The 16130-nt window shown below is 40.8% G+C and overlaps 1 protein-coding gene across 6 annotated transcripts in view; it reads right to left on the bottom strand.

Annotated features, from left to right (window-relative positions):
• The window catches only part of DLGAP1 (DLG associated protein 1), a 414682-nt gene that overhangs the window by 9367 nt on the left and 389185 nt on the right, over positions 1 to 16130 (bottom strand). For all 6 annotated transcript variants that reach the window (XM_027675997.1, XM_027675989.1, XM_027676007.1 and 3 more), the window contains 2 exons: positions 15940 to 16031; positions 8729 to 9147 (listed from right to left, as the gene is read on the bottom strand). In XM_027675997.1, coding sequence (XP_027531798.1) covers positions 8729 to 9147; positions 15940 to 16031 — 511 coding nt within the window. The remainder of the gene's footprint in view (positions 1 to 8728; positions 9148 to 15939; positions 16032 to 16130) is intronic.

Raw genomic sequence — 16130 nt, forward strand, 5'->3', positions numbered from 1 at the left:
TAGTGCATGCCAATTAATCTCATTTGGACCTTCTAACTATTTTCCATGAGCACAATCTGAGGCTGCTTCTGCCTTTGAATTCAGATGCCCAGGGGAGCAATCACACCCTGGCTTCTCTTCCTTGATGGTGGATTGGAGGGAGGTGTCAGAGTCCTAGCCCAGCTCCTGCACTGTCTGTGGACTCCTTTGTACAGACAGCTGGGTACTTACTGCCCCTTTAGACTGACCAGAGTGCTGTGAAGGGCTGAAGTGAACCAGAAGACAGTCCACAGTAAATGCCTCTGAATAAAACAGAGGCTCATACTGTTTTGGTTGCATTCAACCTCACTGAAACATTGGGCTTTTACTGCTTCAAGGGGTAGTAGCTGGGAATATACTACCCATAACCTAGGCATGGACTGGTGCATTCAGAGACTTTCCCTGTGGCTTTGCTGAGTTCTGGTCCAGGGGGAGACTCTGTGTGTGCATGTTTGAATGTGTGTGTGTGTGTGTGTGTGTGTGTGTATACCTTTACGTGTGTGTACTGTACCTGTGTGTACATGTGTGTACCTCTGTGTGTGTACGTGAAAAAAGAAGCAAGAATGAAGAAATACAGCAGACAGACAGACATGGCCTCAGCTGGCAGTAGGACAGCGAATCCAGAAAAGAGAGTGTGAATTTGGGGACTGCTGAAAGAAAATTGATGCTGTGAGCAAGAAAACAGCTACTGGTTTGTTTGAGACTTTCAATGCTCAGGAAAAGAAAAATAAAACTATGCTATATTCTCTGCCTATAAATAAACTGGTTGGTATCATGGATTTATCTGGCTCCATCATTAATTTTCCCTCTTGGCTTAAGCAACTTATGATCCCCAATTTTCTGGTTAGCAACTGATTTAAAAATTAATTTAAATTATTTTTTAAAATTACCACTTCCTTAATGAAAAAACATGAATGGCAGCCACTGTGTCACAATTTTCACTATCATTCCTACTCAGAGATATTTGCATTGTCCCAGCCCTCAAATAAACGCAGCAACTTTTCCATGATAAACTTACAGCCTGGATATATTAGAGAGGTGAAGAAGGAATAGGAAAAACAAAGAGATGAAGTGGCCTGCTCCAGGTGAGTACATTGTTAGCAGAGCCCAGAAGAGATACTAAGCTGCCATCTTCTGCACCATCCTTTGGGCATGGTCACTTTTTGAATAAAAGCTAACACAGAATTAACAGAGCTCCACTGGGGAAATACTGATAAGTAGTTTGACTTACCACAGTGAAAAATAAATAAATAAATATACATATACTTAAATACATACGACTTTGCTATAACCTTCTAACAAAATTTTTAGGGTGTCATTGGTCCTGTGACTGGCTGTAGCGCTTGTGATCAGAATGCCATCATGCAGTGCTTGGTAAGAGAAAGGCCTTTCCAAGGGATTCACTTGTGAAGCCACATGCTAAGCAGACTGGCACAAAAACTCATGATAAACTGAAACCAGACACACAGTAATACAAAATCTCTGTTCTGCTCCTTCAAGGCAAATGGCTTTTCCTCAAGCAGCTTTAAAGCTCACTCTTAAGGCTGCTGAAGGAAAAGTGGGATGTGGAGTTCATTTATACTTCAGACATACAAAGAGGGGGGGAAAAGAAGGGGGAGGGAATAGAGAGTCTTTTCACATTTTTTTCAGAAACTATAGGAGAGAGCTCTGTGAACACACACAGAGCCCAGACTTTCATTTTGTTCCCAGAACTCGGCTCAGCACTGCCAGGAAATAGCCGTGAGCTGGAAGATTCACTAAGCAGAATATTTTCAGCATATTGCGCAGGGAGTTTTGCACACAACTCTCATTATTGTTAGCAAGGCTTGCGTGTCTAATTCTATGCGCACAGTGCTGAAAATGGACCCCTTGGTGTGTCTAGTCATTTATGCAACCCAATATGCAAACCACTCAACTGAAAGGACTTTTCAATAGTAGGAGGAGCTACTCCGGGAGCTTTCATGTGGTTCCCATTGTTATGAAAACTCTTCCCACTGAGTATATTTGGGAACAGCTGCCTCATCTGGAGCTCGGCCACTCTGATGCTTCCCAAGATCTGAGAAGGGGAGAAAAAACGGTCTCTTGACTTCTTGGGACAGAAATAAAGAGGATGAGGTGGGCTCTTTCTGGAGACCTGCACCAACTGAGCTGGAAATCACATCCCAAGCATGAAGAAATGTAAATACAACTTGTTGGTGATGGATGGGAATGTGCCTCTTTCTTTCAGGGGAGAAGAGCTTAATATTCAGAGATCCCAGCAGAGGGAAAAGGAAGTCCTTGTCCTTGGCTGCCTAGCGACTGGCTATTTGCCTAAAAACCATCATCCCAGCTGACTGCAGGATGCATGCTGATGCTGTTCTCTATTGTTGCCACTTCTGCTGTAGCTGCGGCTGTATCTAGTCAAGTGTCACTGAATCATCGCCCCTCAAAAGCAAGGGGTCTGTTAATGTGCAACTCGTCAACAACCAACTCTGTCACGGAACTTAGAGGGGAAAAGAAACCAAAAAACAAAGCATGCGAAAAGCTGAAAGGAATCGCTCCAGAAGGCACAAAGCCTTATCAATAGCCTAATTTTTGTTTCCAAAACCAAGTTGCTTTTAGTGTTTCAAGGCAGAGTGCTTACTCAGTCAAAACCTCCAGTGCCAAAGAGAAAGGCCAAGGTGTAGTGAAAAACTAAAAAGTAAAAATAGACTGATATTTTCTTAGAAGAAAAGCCTTCAAGGTTTGAAGCCAAATACCAAGAAATACATGGAATTGCAAAGATAATACTCAAAACATATCAGAAAAGAACTAGAGAAATTTTTAACAACTAGGGAGATGGGGTACAGGAGGGAAAACATAAACATTCAAGTTGATGTGTTCAGCTAATAGGATACAAAGAAAATGTATAAAACCAAGCAACAAAAAATCCTGACCCATGAAGATGCAATCATAATGGATTTAAACACCTATATAATGTTATTCATGTCTGTTTTCTATTCCATACAGGGCTATACAGCACACTCAGCACTGTCGGATCTGAATGCCTTCCAGTAATGCATTAAGCAACATTATTAACATCCATCATATGCTTTGCTGTCACCCCTTCCCCAGAGGGAGAAGTGTGTGTACTGCAGTGTTTTGTTTTTATAGTTTGAATTTTTCCTTTTTTTTTTCCTCCCTCCTTGCTTTGACCTCTCTTCCTTGTAAATCCCGTTCTCTCATGTGACAATTTTTAAAAAATAGGCAATTATGTCTATTCGGGAAGAACTGATTCAGTATAGCTATTTGAATGGAATTCAGCTATTGTGGAGTGCCTTGTCACTATTACTGTTCTTAACTAGAGGTCGCAGAATGTTTTTCTAGGATAGTCACATGCCAGTGAATTTCCTTGTGTCTCTAATCCCCCACCACATTCTTTTAAAACATTCTTAAAAATAGACTTGCACTACGTGCTGTTCAAGCAATAAGTTCTTGCTTGGGTCTAAGAATTGCATAGGACCTGCTCTGAAATTGTAGAGCTCTATGTATCTCCCCCCTCCATGTCTTCATAGGAGAAGAAATAAAACAACAAAAAAAAGAATTGTGAAACAAGCAAAAAATGGTGTTATTGTCATCTGCTCTACCTTGGAAGATGACTGTGTGTAACAAGAATAACAAAATATAAGAAAATAATGAAACCCACCTGAAGTCATGTGAAAAGTCATCACATAGAAGCCAGGGGAGTTTTGAGAAGGGGCAGCATTTTTTGGCCTTAAAACACCAACTGATGTATTTGCATTTCAACTTTGACAGGTCCCAGGTTCTAACAAGTGACAAAGGAGGCATTTTAGGACTGTGACTGTCAAAAGCCCTTAATGTGAAAACACCTGGTTGATAGGCAGGGCCCAGGCTAGGGAACAGAATACCAGGGACTTGCTCATTGCACCCAGGAGCAAGTGGCAGGAACAATAGCTGAAATTACAGGGACACAGCCTGACATTTGCGTTTCAGATGTTGGCTGGGCACTATGCATATGAAGCAATTCTGCCATAGAGCTGTCACAATCCATTTCCAAGCCAGGATGGACCAGCATTTTAGCCTATTCATGTTGGCAGACCTACATTTAAATAATGCCAAGCATGACAAAAGCCAGGAAATTCAAAGTTAAAGCTACTGCTCAGGTCTTAAGCTCAGCTATTAAGGAGAAAACAGCCAAATGGAACAAACTAGGGAAGGAGCAGTTCTTGCTTTGAGTCATATATACTTATAGGAGTGATCTCATTGAAATTAATAGGGCTGTCTAGATGAGCAAATGCTGTTCATTTGGATTAAAGCAGTTTCCATGTGTTCTCTGACTTCCTTGGCTTTTATTAGCACACAATGTTTTTTTTTTTCCCCCTAAATAGATCGTTTTCTTGCTTGCGGATTTCTCTTTTTGCCTTGCTGGCCTCTGGGCACTAGTAGGGCTTTCCTTGCTGGCTTTCCTTGGAGAAACCTTGTGTATGGAGAAGTCCCTTCGGCAGAGAAAAGAAAACCAAAACATGAAAAGGATGAGTTGGGCATATGGCCAAAGGCATGTAGCCAGGGAGATTTCAGCAGGCCTCAGCCACATGCCAGGCTGGTGACTGTCCTTCTGCAGGTCTGCCCCAGCTCACTGCAGGATGAGGTTGCCTTGCTCCTGAAGGTCAAGAGCCAAGATTGCTTGGGGAAGCTCTGCAGAGGAATGGCAAGTGGTTTTCCTTGCTTGTGGCTGAGAGTGAACTCACAGTCTCCTTTTCTTTTGCCATGCACAGCTATTACAAAAAATGTACCTTTTCCTTTACTTTTTTCTCTTGTGTTTAGCCTTTACTCCTTAAGCTTTCCTTTGAAACTATCAAAACAAACCAAAACAGCCGATAGTGCGTAAGCACTGCATAAATTGCCAGAACTGGCTGGATTTGCAGGGGCTCTGATCCTAAGCAGTGAGGTTCCTGCAGATTTGATGTCAACCTTTGTTCATGAACTAGCCCAGAGGACTATCATATGCATGCAAGAGAGTTATAATGGCATGTCTTGTCAGAGCCTTGTTTTTCTCTTTTGATTCTTCCTTGATTGGCCTGGTTTGCCTCACCACTAAACCCACATTACACCTGACTTGTGGTGAATCAGGCCCACAGTTTACTTCCGATGATTATCTTACAGATTGCAGCCACAGTACAACCCCATGTGGAAGAGAAACTTCTCAAGGGAGGGTTTGGGGGTGGCAAAATGAAACCCTCTGGTTCTTCCAAGAAGGTCAATGCCTCATGTGAAATTCAAACAACAGCAAAAAAATCCATCAAAAGCCAGGCTGAGGCCATAGGACTATGTTCTTGTGCCCACCACTGCTGGGAAAAGAAGCAGTCAGAGCTGTGCAGGGAGCCAGGTCTGTTGCTGCTAATTTTGTGTATAAATGGTTACAACAGGAGCCTGAGCCAAAAGTCACCAACAACAGTGGTGAGGCTCTATTTGAAATTTTGTCAGACGGTTGAGGAGAAAACAAAAAAAAGGTCAACAGTTGATTTCACTTGAGGCCTGATCCAAAGTGTCAATCAACTCTCACAAGGTGTTTAGCCTCAAATGCTACACATTTTTTTTTTTATGAGAACCCTAGAATTTGTAGCCAACTTCCCTGTAGCAGCAAAATAAACCGAAACCATATCAAGTATCCTAGTTTAAACTGTGAGTAGTATTCATCTGCCTGTCACACATGCCAAGGCTTTATCAGAAAATTATTTCAGATAAAACCAGAATATACTGTACAATAAATAATTCATGGTGGAAGGGAAGCCACATTTCTCTCTATATTGGCATTTCTTCGTGCAGCCACTGAACCACAGCTTGTTTTTATACAGAGCAGCAGACTCCATTTCCCAGCTAGAAACATTCAATCCCATCTGGTAGATTCATTCCCAGCTAGATAATACCCAACGTATCTATGTAACATACAAGCTACTGTCAAACAGCAGCGAGCCGTCTCCCCGAGACAGCTGTTTCGCACAAGGCCCGCATTGTCTGAAGGAAGCATGGATCGGTTTACGTGGAGCGCCGGGGGGATGAGCCCTCTGTCAGCTGCCATGGCATCGAGAAAACCTCGCTCATCACACGTTCTCGTTATTTTGTTATCTGGCCAAACACATGCTGGGGATGTCAGGTTGAAAACAAAGGATGCATTCCCTGCCCTGGTTATATTTCACTAGGAAAAGCAAAGCAAACACACCTCTTCTCCTCCTTTCCTCCCTCCCTTTAAAGTTTATAGATGTATGAAAAAGACTTATTTTGGGACAGGGTTTGTAACAACCAGGCTTTTGTTTCTGGCACTGCTGAGCAGGCAGAGTGGCCCTGGCCATATGTTTTTCCTTGGCACCAGGTAGAGCGAGGAGTGCTGAGCCGCGGCAGAAAGCCCCACGCAGCCTCTGTGGGAGGCAACTGACCCGTGCTGGAGCAGCCGACAGCGTCCCACCCAAATAAGTGCTTCTACAGTGACTACAAAACCCAGGTGACCCTTTTTCTCCTTCCACTTCCTGCAATCACAAGAAGTGCTGGTCAGAGAAGCGAAGAGGAGGAGTAATCTGCAGGACACATGCCATGTGCCCTGTAAGGAAGCATTGGGAATAGCCAGCCCAAACACTCTATCTTTCCCATAACTGGCTCCTCCCACTGACTGCTCAAAGAAGAGCTCCTTAAAACTATCATATATCAAAGACACCAAGAAATTGAGAGAAAATTCTGTACAGAGATATAGATGTTCTGCATCTATCAGCCTAGTAAAATTCACCCCATGTTCCTTTCCCCAAGATTAATAACTACTTTGGTGCACAAAAAAAAATATTTATAGGTTTTTCCAGTATTATCAGTTCACAGAATCATAGAATGACAGAATAGTTTGGGTCGGAGAAGACCTTTAAAGATCATCTATTTCCAGCCCCCACTGCCATAAGCAGGGACATCTTCCACTAGACCAGGTTGCTCAAAGCCCCATCCAACATGGCCTTGAACACCTCCAGGAATGGGGCATCCACAACTTCTTTGGGCAACCTGTTCCAGTGCCTCACCACTCTCATCACAGAATGTTTTCCTAATGTCCAGTCTTAGTCGTTACGGCAAAGAGAAAGCAATTGAGCTTTGTGGCTTAGATTTCTAAATATTGTGTATTTCCTACTTGTGTGTTCACACTTCTTCTTCAAGAATCTCATAGTTCATGAGGTTTATTTCTTGCATAGTAACAACAGAAACTCTTTTATTCTGATGTGTTCAAAGAGATTTTTGAATGTATTGAAGATGTAAATTAAAAATGAGATTCAAATATTCTAAAACTCGGGCAATGTGAATTTGCTTTGAAGGTCAAACCTTCTATATTTTTCCTTCAGAAGAAATTGTTAGCCTATTATATAGCAGAAATTTTGTAGAAATATGAAACCTTTACATATCTTAATGTTAAGGTTATCTCATACTTGCTGTTAGAAGTCAATTTCTAATTGCTTACAATAGTCACTATCTAGATCAAACTTTTTCATTCATTGGGTTGAATAGAAAGTTCCAGCAGAAGTAGCTTATGTATTTCTAAGAATGTAAGTTTTTTTTGCCAGTGTTAATTCCTTTCCTTTCATAAATCAAAAGCTTCACATCTCAAACAAATTCGAACATCTCTCTTCTTGAGAGAAAGGTTTAGAAATTTCGAAGAAGTAGTCCTGGAGCTGAAGTAGTAGTTTTTGCTTTGGTAGGAGCTAATCTGGGGGTCGTAAAATGTTACGTGTATATACAGGAAAATATGCTTAGGTGTGCCTAAATTATACAAAAACTGAATTCTCTATATGCAGCTGCTTCTTAGTGGTCTCTAGAAGTTCCTTGCCAGAATTTGAAAAAGCTTCATTCACAGAGAGCATGCTCCTTAGCTCACAGGTTTACCTATGTCCAAAATTTGACAGCTAGCAATAGTACTGTTCCTTGTAATGGAAGTAAATGGAAAAAACTTCCATTTTTACTGGGAGAAAAAAAATATGGACAGTGAAGCATATGTTCAGACCTTCTGCCCTAATGGGAGTGAATGAATAAGATGTGAGCTACTCAACCCTCAATCCTTCTTAGTAATGAAGGCTTATTAGACATTTCCATTACCTTACAGGTGGAACAATATTTCTAGCAGCAGTGACAACTGAGATGTAGTTTGCATGTGTGTGTTTTTTGACACACATAAGAGCTTGTTTCACTGGGACGATCAAAGTCAAATGAGAACTGCAAGGTAGATGAAGGGAGGCTGGAGAGTGGAAGACAGAGAACAACTTAGAAGCATAACTGAAATCTCTTTCAATTGGGACAAGCATCTAAATACTCTGATGTCAATCACCATCTGAAAAGGTAACTAAAATATGAATTTAATGAAAAGGAACTACAATCTGTTAAATTATATTCTAAGGATATGAGAAGTGATTTCAAATGGAAGATTTAAGAAACATTAATACTACAGAATCCCTAACCATGCTCTCCTAATTATCCATTGAACTATGCAATCCCAAAAGCTAATACCACTGGAGTTTCAGAAGTGCCGAGCATTTGCATTCCCTGTCAGCTTTAATAAGGATTATTGCATACATACATACAGTCCTTTTGAGAATCACAACCATAGTTTCATCAGCTAAATAAAAAAGGGCACAATACAGAATTCACTGGAGTGAATTTGACCTATATTAAATACTTTGCAGTTGAAATATTATTGTATGCAGTTACTTACTGTCCTCAGGTAAGTTGTTTTCACGTTCTTCTCTCTCCATCTGTTGGCACCAACCCTCCATACGATCTCTCTCTGCCTGAAGTAGCTTCAGAAACCAGTGGCCATCGCGTGGGCACACTGACCTTTGAACAGCTTCCAGAGGATCTTCAGTAATAGAGTCAATCCAGGGGTCAGGAGGAGGTAAAATTGATGGATCAAAATCTGTCTCAAAGTCATCATCCACTGCACATGCATGGTAATGGTTTCCTGACCCTTGTATGCTAACAGTAGAGGTGCTTGCATCTCGGGAAAATTGTCTTGATATTTGTCCAGAACATGTATTGTCCTCTTGAGGGTCGATTATTTCAAAGTTCTCATGGAAATCCAGGTCTGCTTGCACGGCTGTTGTTACACTGTTAGATCGTGTAAACCTGCGAAAGCTTTGGAGAGCACAAACAGAGCATGTTTAGAAAGCTTTTTCTAGGTAGCTCAGTGTGAAGGAATTATTCAGATTCCGCCACTCTTCTTAAAACTGGCAGTCACACCTGTCAGTGCTACACTCAGGTGTTTTTTTCTTGAAATGATCAGCATAAAATTTTTCTCATTGCAAGCAAACAAACAAGCATCTCTCTTTTTCCATGCAAGCTCACTGTTAATTGAGGCAAGTACCTCTAATTGTTGTGCAGTTTAACAAAGGCAGAGGCTAGCCCAAGAGGCAGCTAACACTGCCAGTAGCTCAGGATTTTAGGTTACTGATTAATGCAAAGTTAAAGGGGCCCAATTTTCAGAAGTGGTTTATCTTCCAATTTTTAAAACTCACACCTCTTTGAAGTTACACATCCAAACTCACAAGTCACATTTAAAAATCATACATATGAGAGTGAGTCTACTATCTAAAAAATATTATACATTCCATTTATTAAAAAAAAAAAGTGTTTTTAACTCAGATAAGTATTTTTATTGCTTCTTCATAATTAAGTATCTGCCATCTCACAATTTTAGTGCCCACTGCCAGCATTGAGACATTTTGGTTTTTTACATACAGTTTCAAAACGGTCTTCTCTATTCACCAAAGCTAGCATGCTGCCTCTGTCTATGTTACCCTCATTGTGGTGGCTGCTACCCTGTAGGTAGGTTCCTTTCACCTTGCATAGTTTCCCTGTGTTGGACCTTCTGAAGGCAGAGAACAAACCCTGAGTGTAAAGGCAAAAACAGGGGAGAGAGGAGGTTTGGGGATTTTGGTTTTTGGACAGGTTTTCTTTATATAAACAGCACTCCAATTTCTGCAGTCCAAGGCATCTGAGGTGAAGAGACTGACAGAGGAGGAACAGAGGGAAGTCTAAAGAGTGACAGATACTTAATGCTGTTGCAGGGGGTGGTAGAAAGAGCAGCAAATTGTGGTGGGAGACACCTGTCTTGCCCCATGATGAAAAAGAAGGTAGAATCACAAAGCAGTTAACATAGATGTTTCTTATATTAGTAATATTTAGGCTTCAGAATTAACACAGTTTTGAACTGAATAAGGACAGATTCCTACTGCTTCTTCTTACTCAGGATGCCTGTGCACTTATGCAGCTAATTTGTTCACAATCTCATATCTGCACTTGAAACTAGTGTTAGGACCCATTTCCCTGTGATGTTTTGGCTGTTTTGCCCTTGCCAGTTTTATTTTCATTTGAGGTCAAACAGCAATGAAAATGCTGAAGAGATGGTGGAGATGGAGACTGGGCATGATTTCTCTCCCTTTCTTTTATATATTCCACCTTCCACAGAAGAGCAATAGCTAATTAGACAAGTACAACTGACAGAAAAATTTCATCCAGTATATTTAGTTTGCATTTGGGGAGGGAGGAGGTGGAAGGATACTGAGGGAGAATTTAATGTCCTGTATACCTGGTGCATCCAGATAGCTCAGGAGGAGTGCAGCAGACTTCTAGGAGGACCGTAATAGGTCCTGCTGATAGAGGAAATTAATGGCTGTTGATCTGGGTCTTTGACAGGAGGAAAGCAAAGCAAAACAGGAGTTGAGAAGGGTTCTCCAATTAAAAAAAAAAAGCCAATTCCTCTGCAGAAGAAAGTTCAAATTAACTTCTCAGCCACACAAATTCCTGGAAAATTTTACTAATAGATTGGATACATATTTCTTTTTATAATGGCCTAGAATTCAAACATTTTATCATAGTGCCTGCTGCTTATGGTTCTTTTGAAACAGGTATTGTTAAAGAATGGAAAAGTCATAGTTATGCCACTGTAGTTGTGCACAATATGCACCAGCAAACTGAAAAGTATGGAGTGAGCATTTTCAGCTTGGTAGTATTTATCTTTTGGCAAGCAGAGAAAAACATTTTTCTAGGGACTGATATAGCAGAAAAAGTTAGAAAGAGAGGACAAGGATCATTGAAGAGATGGTATGATTTTCCTAGGAGAAAAGGTTTAGATGGTTGAAGAAGACTATGAGAGACCTGTGAAATCCTGACCAGGTGATGTTTCACTATTTCTCAGAGTGCAATAACTGTGGGGAGAAAAGCAGCCAGCTGCAAGGCTTAGAGGTCTAAAGATCTACATCTAGTGAAAGGAAGTACTTCTTCACACAATATGTAATTAAATTGTCACAGAATCCTGGGAAAAGCAAAGGTAAAAATAGGTTCAAAGAGAATCTGATCAAATTCACAGGAGATAGATCCAGGAAGAGCCATTACACAGATGTCATATCAGGCATAGGAAGTCCCTGAACAACAGAATACTAATTTGGGAATGTCTACTGGGAGAAGTAGTGTTTAATACACACCCTTTATACTTTACAGACACTCCTTTACACTTTTCCTAAGTATTTGCTACTGGCCCCTGGCAGAGAAAAGTTTTGGTTTTTTTTATACAGCAAATGTCTTGCTGGAGGCACTACATTTCAAGTCTTTCAAGGGTGTACTCTTACTGGGTTCAATATTAGCTAGTACCACCAAAACTGGACTCTGCTTAACAAATGAAACAGAATGACCTACTTTTTTTGCCTGTGTTTTATCTATATAATAGTATGCTACAGGCTTGCTTGACAGATTCTTGGCACTGGATTATGTAACCTGTCTTCAAAAGAAAAACAACTTGGCAATAGAATATAGCATCAGTTCAAAATTAAAAAAAAATATGTCCAAGGAAATGTATGTTGAATAAAATGGAAATGCAGGAAGGCACCCACTATCTGCCTGCCTCCAGCTCATCTATACAAAATGCCTAATAGTTGGTAATTTTAGCCTCTGACACAGCTTCCTCACTCATTTTCAGGATGTTTCACACTTTCAGAATACTGTCTGTGTCCCACATGAGCCTTTTTTTATTTGCACTCAGTTAAAGCTTCCTACTATAGGAATGCTGCTGAGGCTAATGCCTAAGTTTTCACTAATTCTACTACATAAAACATTCACAAGTCTACCAAAAAAAAAAAAAGTTGTCCTAAGTTGCTGGTAATTGTTAAAAACAAGGTTTGCTTCTTCCTTTGCTTTCAGGTTTGGCCCTTTTGTACTCAGTTGTGCCCTGCAGGCACAAGATGTAATAATTACAGCTTCAGAGAACTGCAGCAGCTATCTGGCCTAAGGTGCAGAAAGCCATGAAACCTCAGACTGGATAAACCAGTACGGAGAACAACAGAATGATGTGTTTTGAACAATAACAACACGGTCACTTGTTAGTATTCAAGTCTCAGCTTTTAAGTCTTCTTTTGCTTTCTTTTGCAAAACGTTTACAATTCAACTTAGAGAACTTATTTCAGTCCTAAAAGAAAGACTAAATCCAAAACCCCAGAAAAGATGCACGTTTCAAACCAAGTGACACATGGTGAATCTCAGAGGCACTTACATTAAATTCCGTCTGCCTTACTTTACCCGTTGGCTGTCCTCTTCTCAGCTGTGGGCTTCTCTGCTAAGGTTGCAGCTGCTGTCAGCAGAACAAAACAGACTGCAGAAGGAATTAGCAGATATGGTACCATGTCTTCTAATGGCCGGAACAATATTCCTGCTCCAACCCCACTCCCTACAGCAGTGTTCTTACTTCAGAAACTACCAGTGTTTCAGTATTCAAAAATACTTATGATGGCAAATCAAGTACAATTACCAGCTGATGGTACATCTAGAGCAATGAGCAAGACAATTTTGGGGGTGAGAATGTAATGGGGGGAGATATTGCGGCAGATAAGGTAAAATGCAAGAGAGACTAAAAGTGATTATAGATCTATGGGACTGAGAGCCCCTTGTTTAAGAAGGATGCATGCTAATGCATCCTGGCAGAATATATTATTTCTTTTTCTCTGGATCATTAGAACTGGTTGACTTCTAACTAGTTGATTTCTAACAATTCAATTATCTTCTGTAAGTGAGAAATTGAAGGTGGTCCTTTGAGGTCAAGAAGTCACAGGTAGAGAGAAAGGACAAACAGAAATGGACAGAAATGGAAGTGCCCTGAGATTCCACTGATCAGCTTCATTAGATATACATTTCAAAATTGCCCTGGAAGGGGTGGGTCATGTAAGGAAAGGGGAGGAATATTTTGGTTAGGGTTTTGTCAGCATCATGGTGAAGATCAGGTGAGAGATAAGATAGTAACAGCAGGAAGATCACAAGGTGAAAAGAACTGCATACCAATTTTTTTCCCAAGAGAAGGACTTGACAGGGGTACTCTATAAATGCTAGAAATCACAGAGCTGCAGTTAGGGAATGGGCATGAAAAAGATTATTGAGACCAGGCAGCATAAACAACTCATGATAAGATGAATAGCAGCGACTGATCCAGTTGTAATATGGTCAGGTAGCGGTAGGCACGCTTATCCTTTGAGCAGTACAAGAAGGGTAGGCGGACTGAGGCATTTGTCTTGGCAGGAAGCCCAGGTTACACAGAGTGAAGGGCCAATGAAAGGTCTGAGTCGAGAAGGAATATTGAAGAGAGAGCTTTCCTCTGAAGATGCTCTGTTTTTGCGTTACTTAGATCAAGAAATGGAGGTAAAACCTTTTGCTTATTTGGTCCAAGTAGAGAAGCAGGAACATTTAAAAGGACATGAGGAGGTAAGACTCCTTAGTGTAAGAATGACAGTTGTATGAGGTGAGGTAAAGGGGGAGGAAAGAGCAGGAAGCAAAGAAGAGGATTGAAAGTGTGGTAAGCTTTTGGTGCATTAGGGTTAGGCAAAGAGCTTTCTTATTTTGTAACAGTGCACTTAATAGCTTAGACTGGCAAGGAAACATGATCAATTTACTGTATTTATCCCTTCTGCAGTGTCATTCTTCTCATTTTATACTTATTTAATATTTCTGAAGACTGGTATATTTTTAAAAACATTAATTTCTCAAGGATTCAACTCAAAAAGGCTTTTTTAGGCTTTGCAGATGTTTTGGTGCGGGGGCAGTGAAGAATGCACTGTATTTACAATTCTGTTCCTGCAACAGATAATCAATATATTGTGCTCTGCTGTGTTTGGGAAAGAAAAGAATATAAGTGCCCAACTGTGATGATAAGCCCTCTGTGTCTTGAGTGCACTCATTTTCTAAGGATTAGGGGCTGTCCTTTATCAGCCGGTTCATTTCTGAAAGTCCATGATAGATTGCTTCTTGCCTGACTGCTCCAAACAGCAGCAAACTCAACTTTATCAGCAAGGAAACCCCCAAACACAGCTGTTAGAAAGTAATGCAGAAATATTGCTTTCTTAGGGAAGACTCTCACAGGCAAATCTTACGTTTTTCTCTGGAGCAATAAAAACTGCAGTAGAGAGAGGACTTTGGAAGTAAGGTATTTACAAACAGCCATTTCTTTCTTTCTTTGCGGGGAAGGGGAGGGTTGGGCTTTTGGGGTAGTTATTTCCTTTGTGCTCAGGCTGAAGTGAAATGGTCCTTCAGCATCTATTCTAGTGTGCTCATTTATCTGGTGCTGGAAGAGTTGCCGGTAAATGGGGCTAAGGTCTAACATAAAGAAATGTCTGTGAGCAAGAGATGTTTTAGCAGGTTAATGAGGAACTTGGTAACAGCCTAGCAGGGTCATTGCAAAATCACATTTCTTTTTGCTGAAATCACTTTAGCCTTTTAAAACCACAAGAAAATACTCTGATACTTGACAGGGAGATATGGTTGAATTGAAAACGGTGTAGATGATGTGTTATTTCTAAGTATTTTTAGCAGATGTAGGAAAAAAACAGTGTAAAAAAGGACATCTCCACTTGCTCCTGCAGTTGCGAGGCAGAGGAGAGAGAGGGTCCTAATTTTGTCAGCTCAGATTTGCTCCACCCAGATTTTCTCTGAAGAGATTTCAAGGGTGACTCTTTCCTCATTGACCACCGAGGCTTTTCCTACGACATGTCATGGTACAGAGAGTTATCAAGAAAATGGCTCCAGGATTGAAAAGTTTCACCATGCCCAAGTGGCTTGCAAAAAGCACGCAAAGACTCGGGTGGGTGCTTAGAGCCACAGCAACACTGGGCAGGCCTGTACATTCAGAGGCAGGGGGAGAGCCTGGCTTTTCTTCAGCCCCTAAGTCCAGTTTTTGGCAGGAATTAAAATCTGCAGTTGTGGTCAAGCACTCAAAAACTTTATGTGACCAGAAAGTGCTATGTCCAGTTATGCTGCCCTGCAATGTAACTGCAATTTGTTATCAGAAAGCTCTTTGTGCTTTTGTGACAACTGTTCTGTTTTCGTTTTTTTTTTAAATTTTTCTCAGACCATATTTGTTTACTGATTCATGGTATACTGCACACTGGAGAGAGAACTGAGTTTTGCAGGCTTGCTTTGCAATCTCAACATTTTTTTTGCAAGAGAGCAATTGTAATGCAGAGATGTCTGGGAGAGATACCTGAGTAAAAGCAATCAGTTTGGCTGTGCCACTTCACTGCTACATGCGGCTGATATTATTCTGCTGAAAAAGAAGGTAAACTTTTCCGCATAATTTCCATGCTGCTGCAGCCATCTCAAGACTAATACTCCAGTTGGAACACTGTCCACTGTTTAGGTAGATTTTCTGAGGAAAAAGAGCTTATTACAAGTGTATGTGGCACTTCTCTTCCAGTTCTCTCACTGGTCCTGAAAAATCCCCTCTGAGAAATAAGAGCTACAACATTTATAAGACTCAGCTTTTCAGCTGGGTGATCTAACAATTCATCCAGGAAGCAGGCTTATGTGGTCATGGGGTCAGAGGAACTAGGGCTCTTAAAAATTAGTTGTGACATAATTATTTACTTCAGAAAAACAGTATTAACTTTTACTCACCACTTCTCCTCCTCTACTTGAACTCCTATGGACTGGAACTTACTGGTTGCTTTATTTTCACCAGGTATGGTGGATTCTTCAGCACCATCAACCTCAAAAAAAACAGAACACGGCAGCTATTATAATGTATTTTAGCAGAAATGTCACCCAGCTACTTGCAGTTTCTATGGAGTACAACTACTGAGTGTCTG

This window comes from Neopelma chrysocephalum, unplaced genomic scaffold (assembly GCF_003984885.1).
Source record: "Neopelma chrysocephalum unplaced genomic scaffold, ASM398488v2 Primary Assembly neopelma1_22, whole genome shotgun sequence".
In the NCBI taxonomy this organism is placed as follows: Eukaryota; Metazoa; Chordata; class Aves; order Passeriformes; family Pipridae; genus Neopelma; species Neopelma chrysocephalum.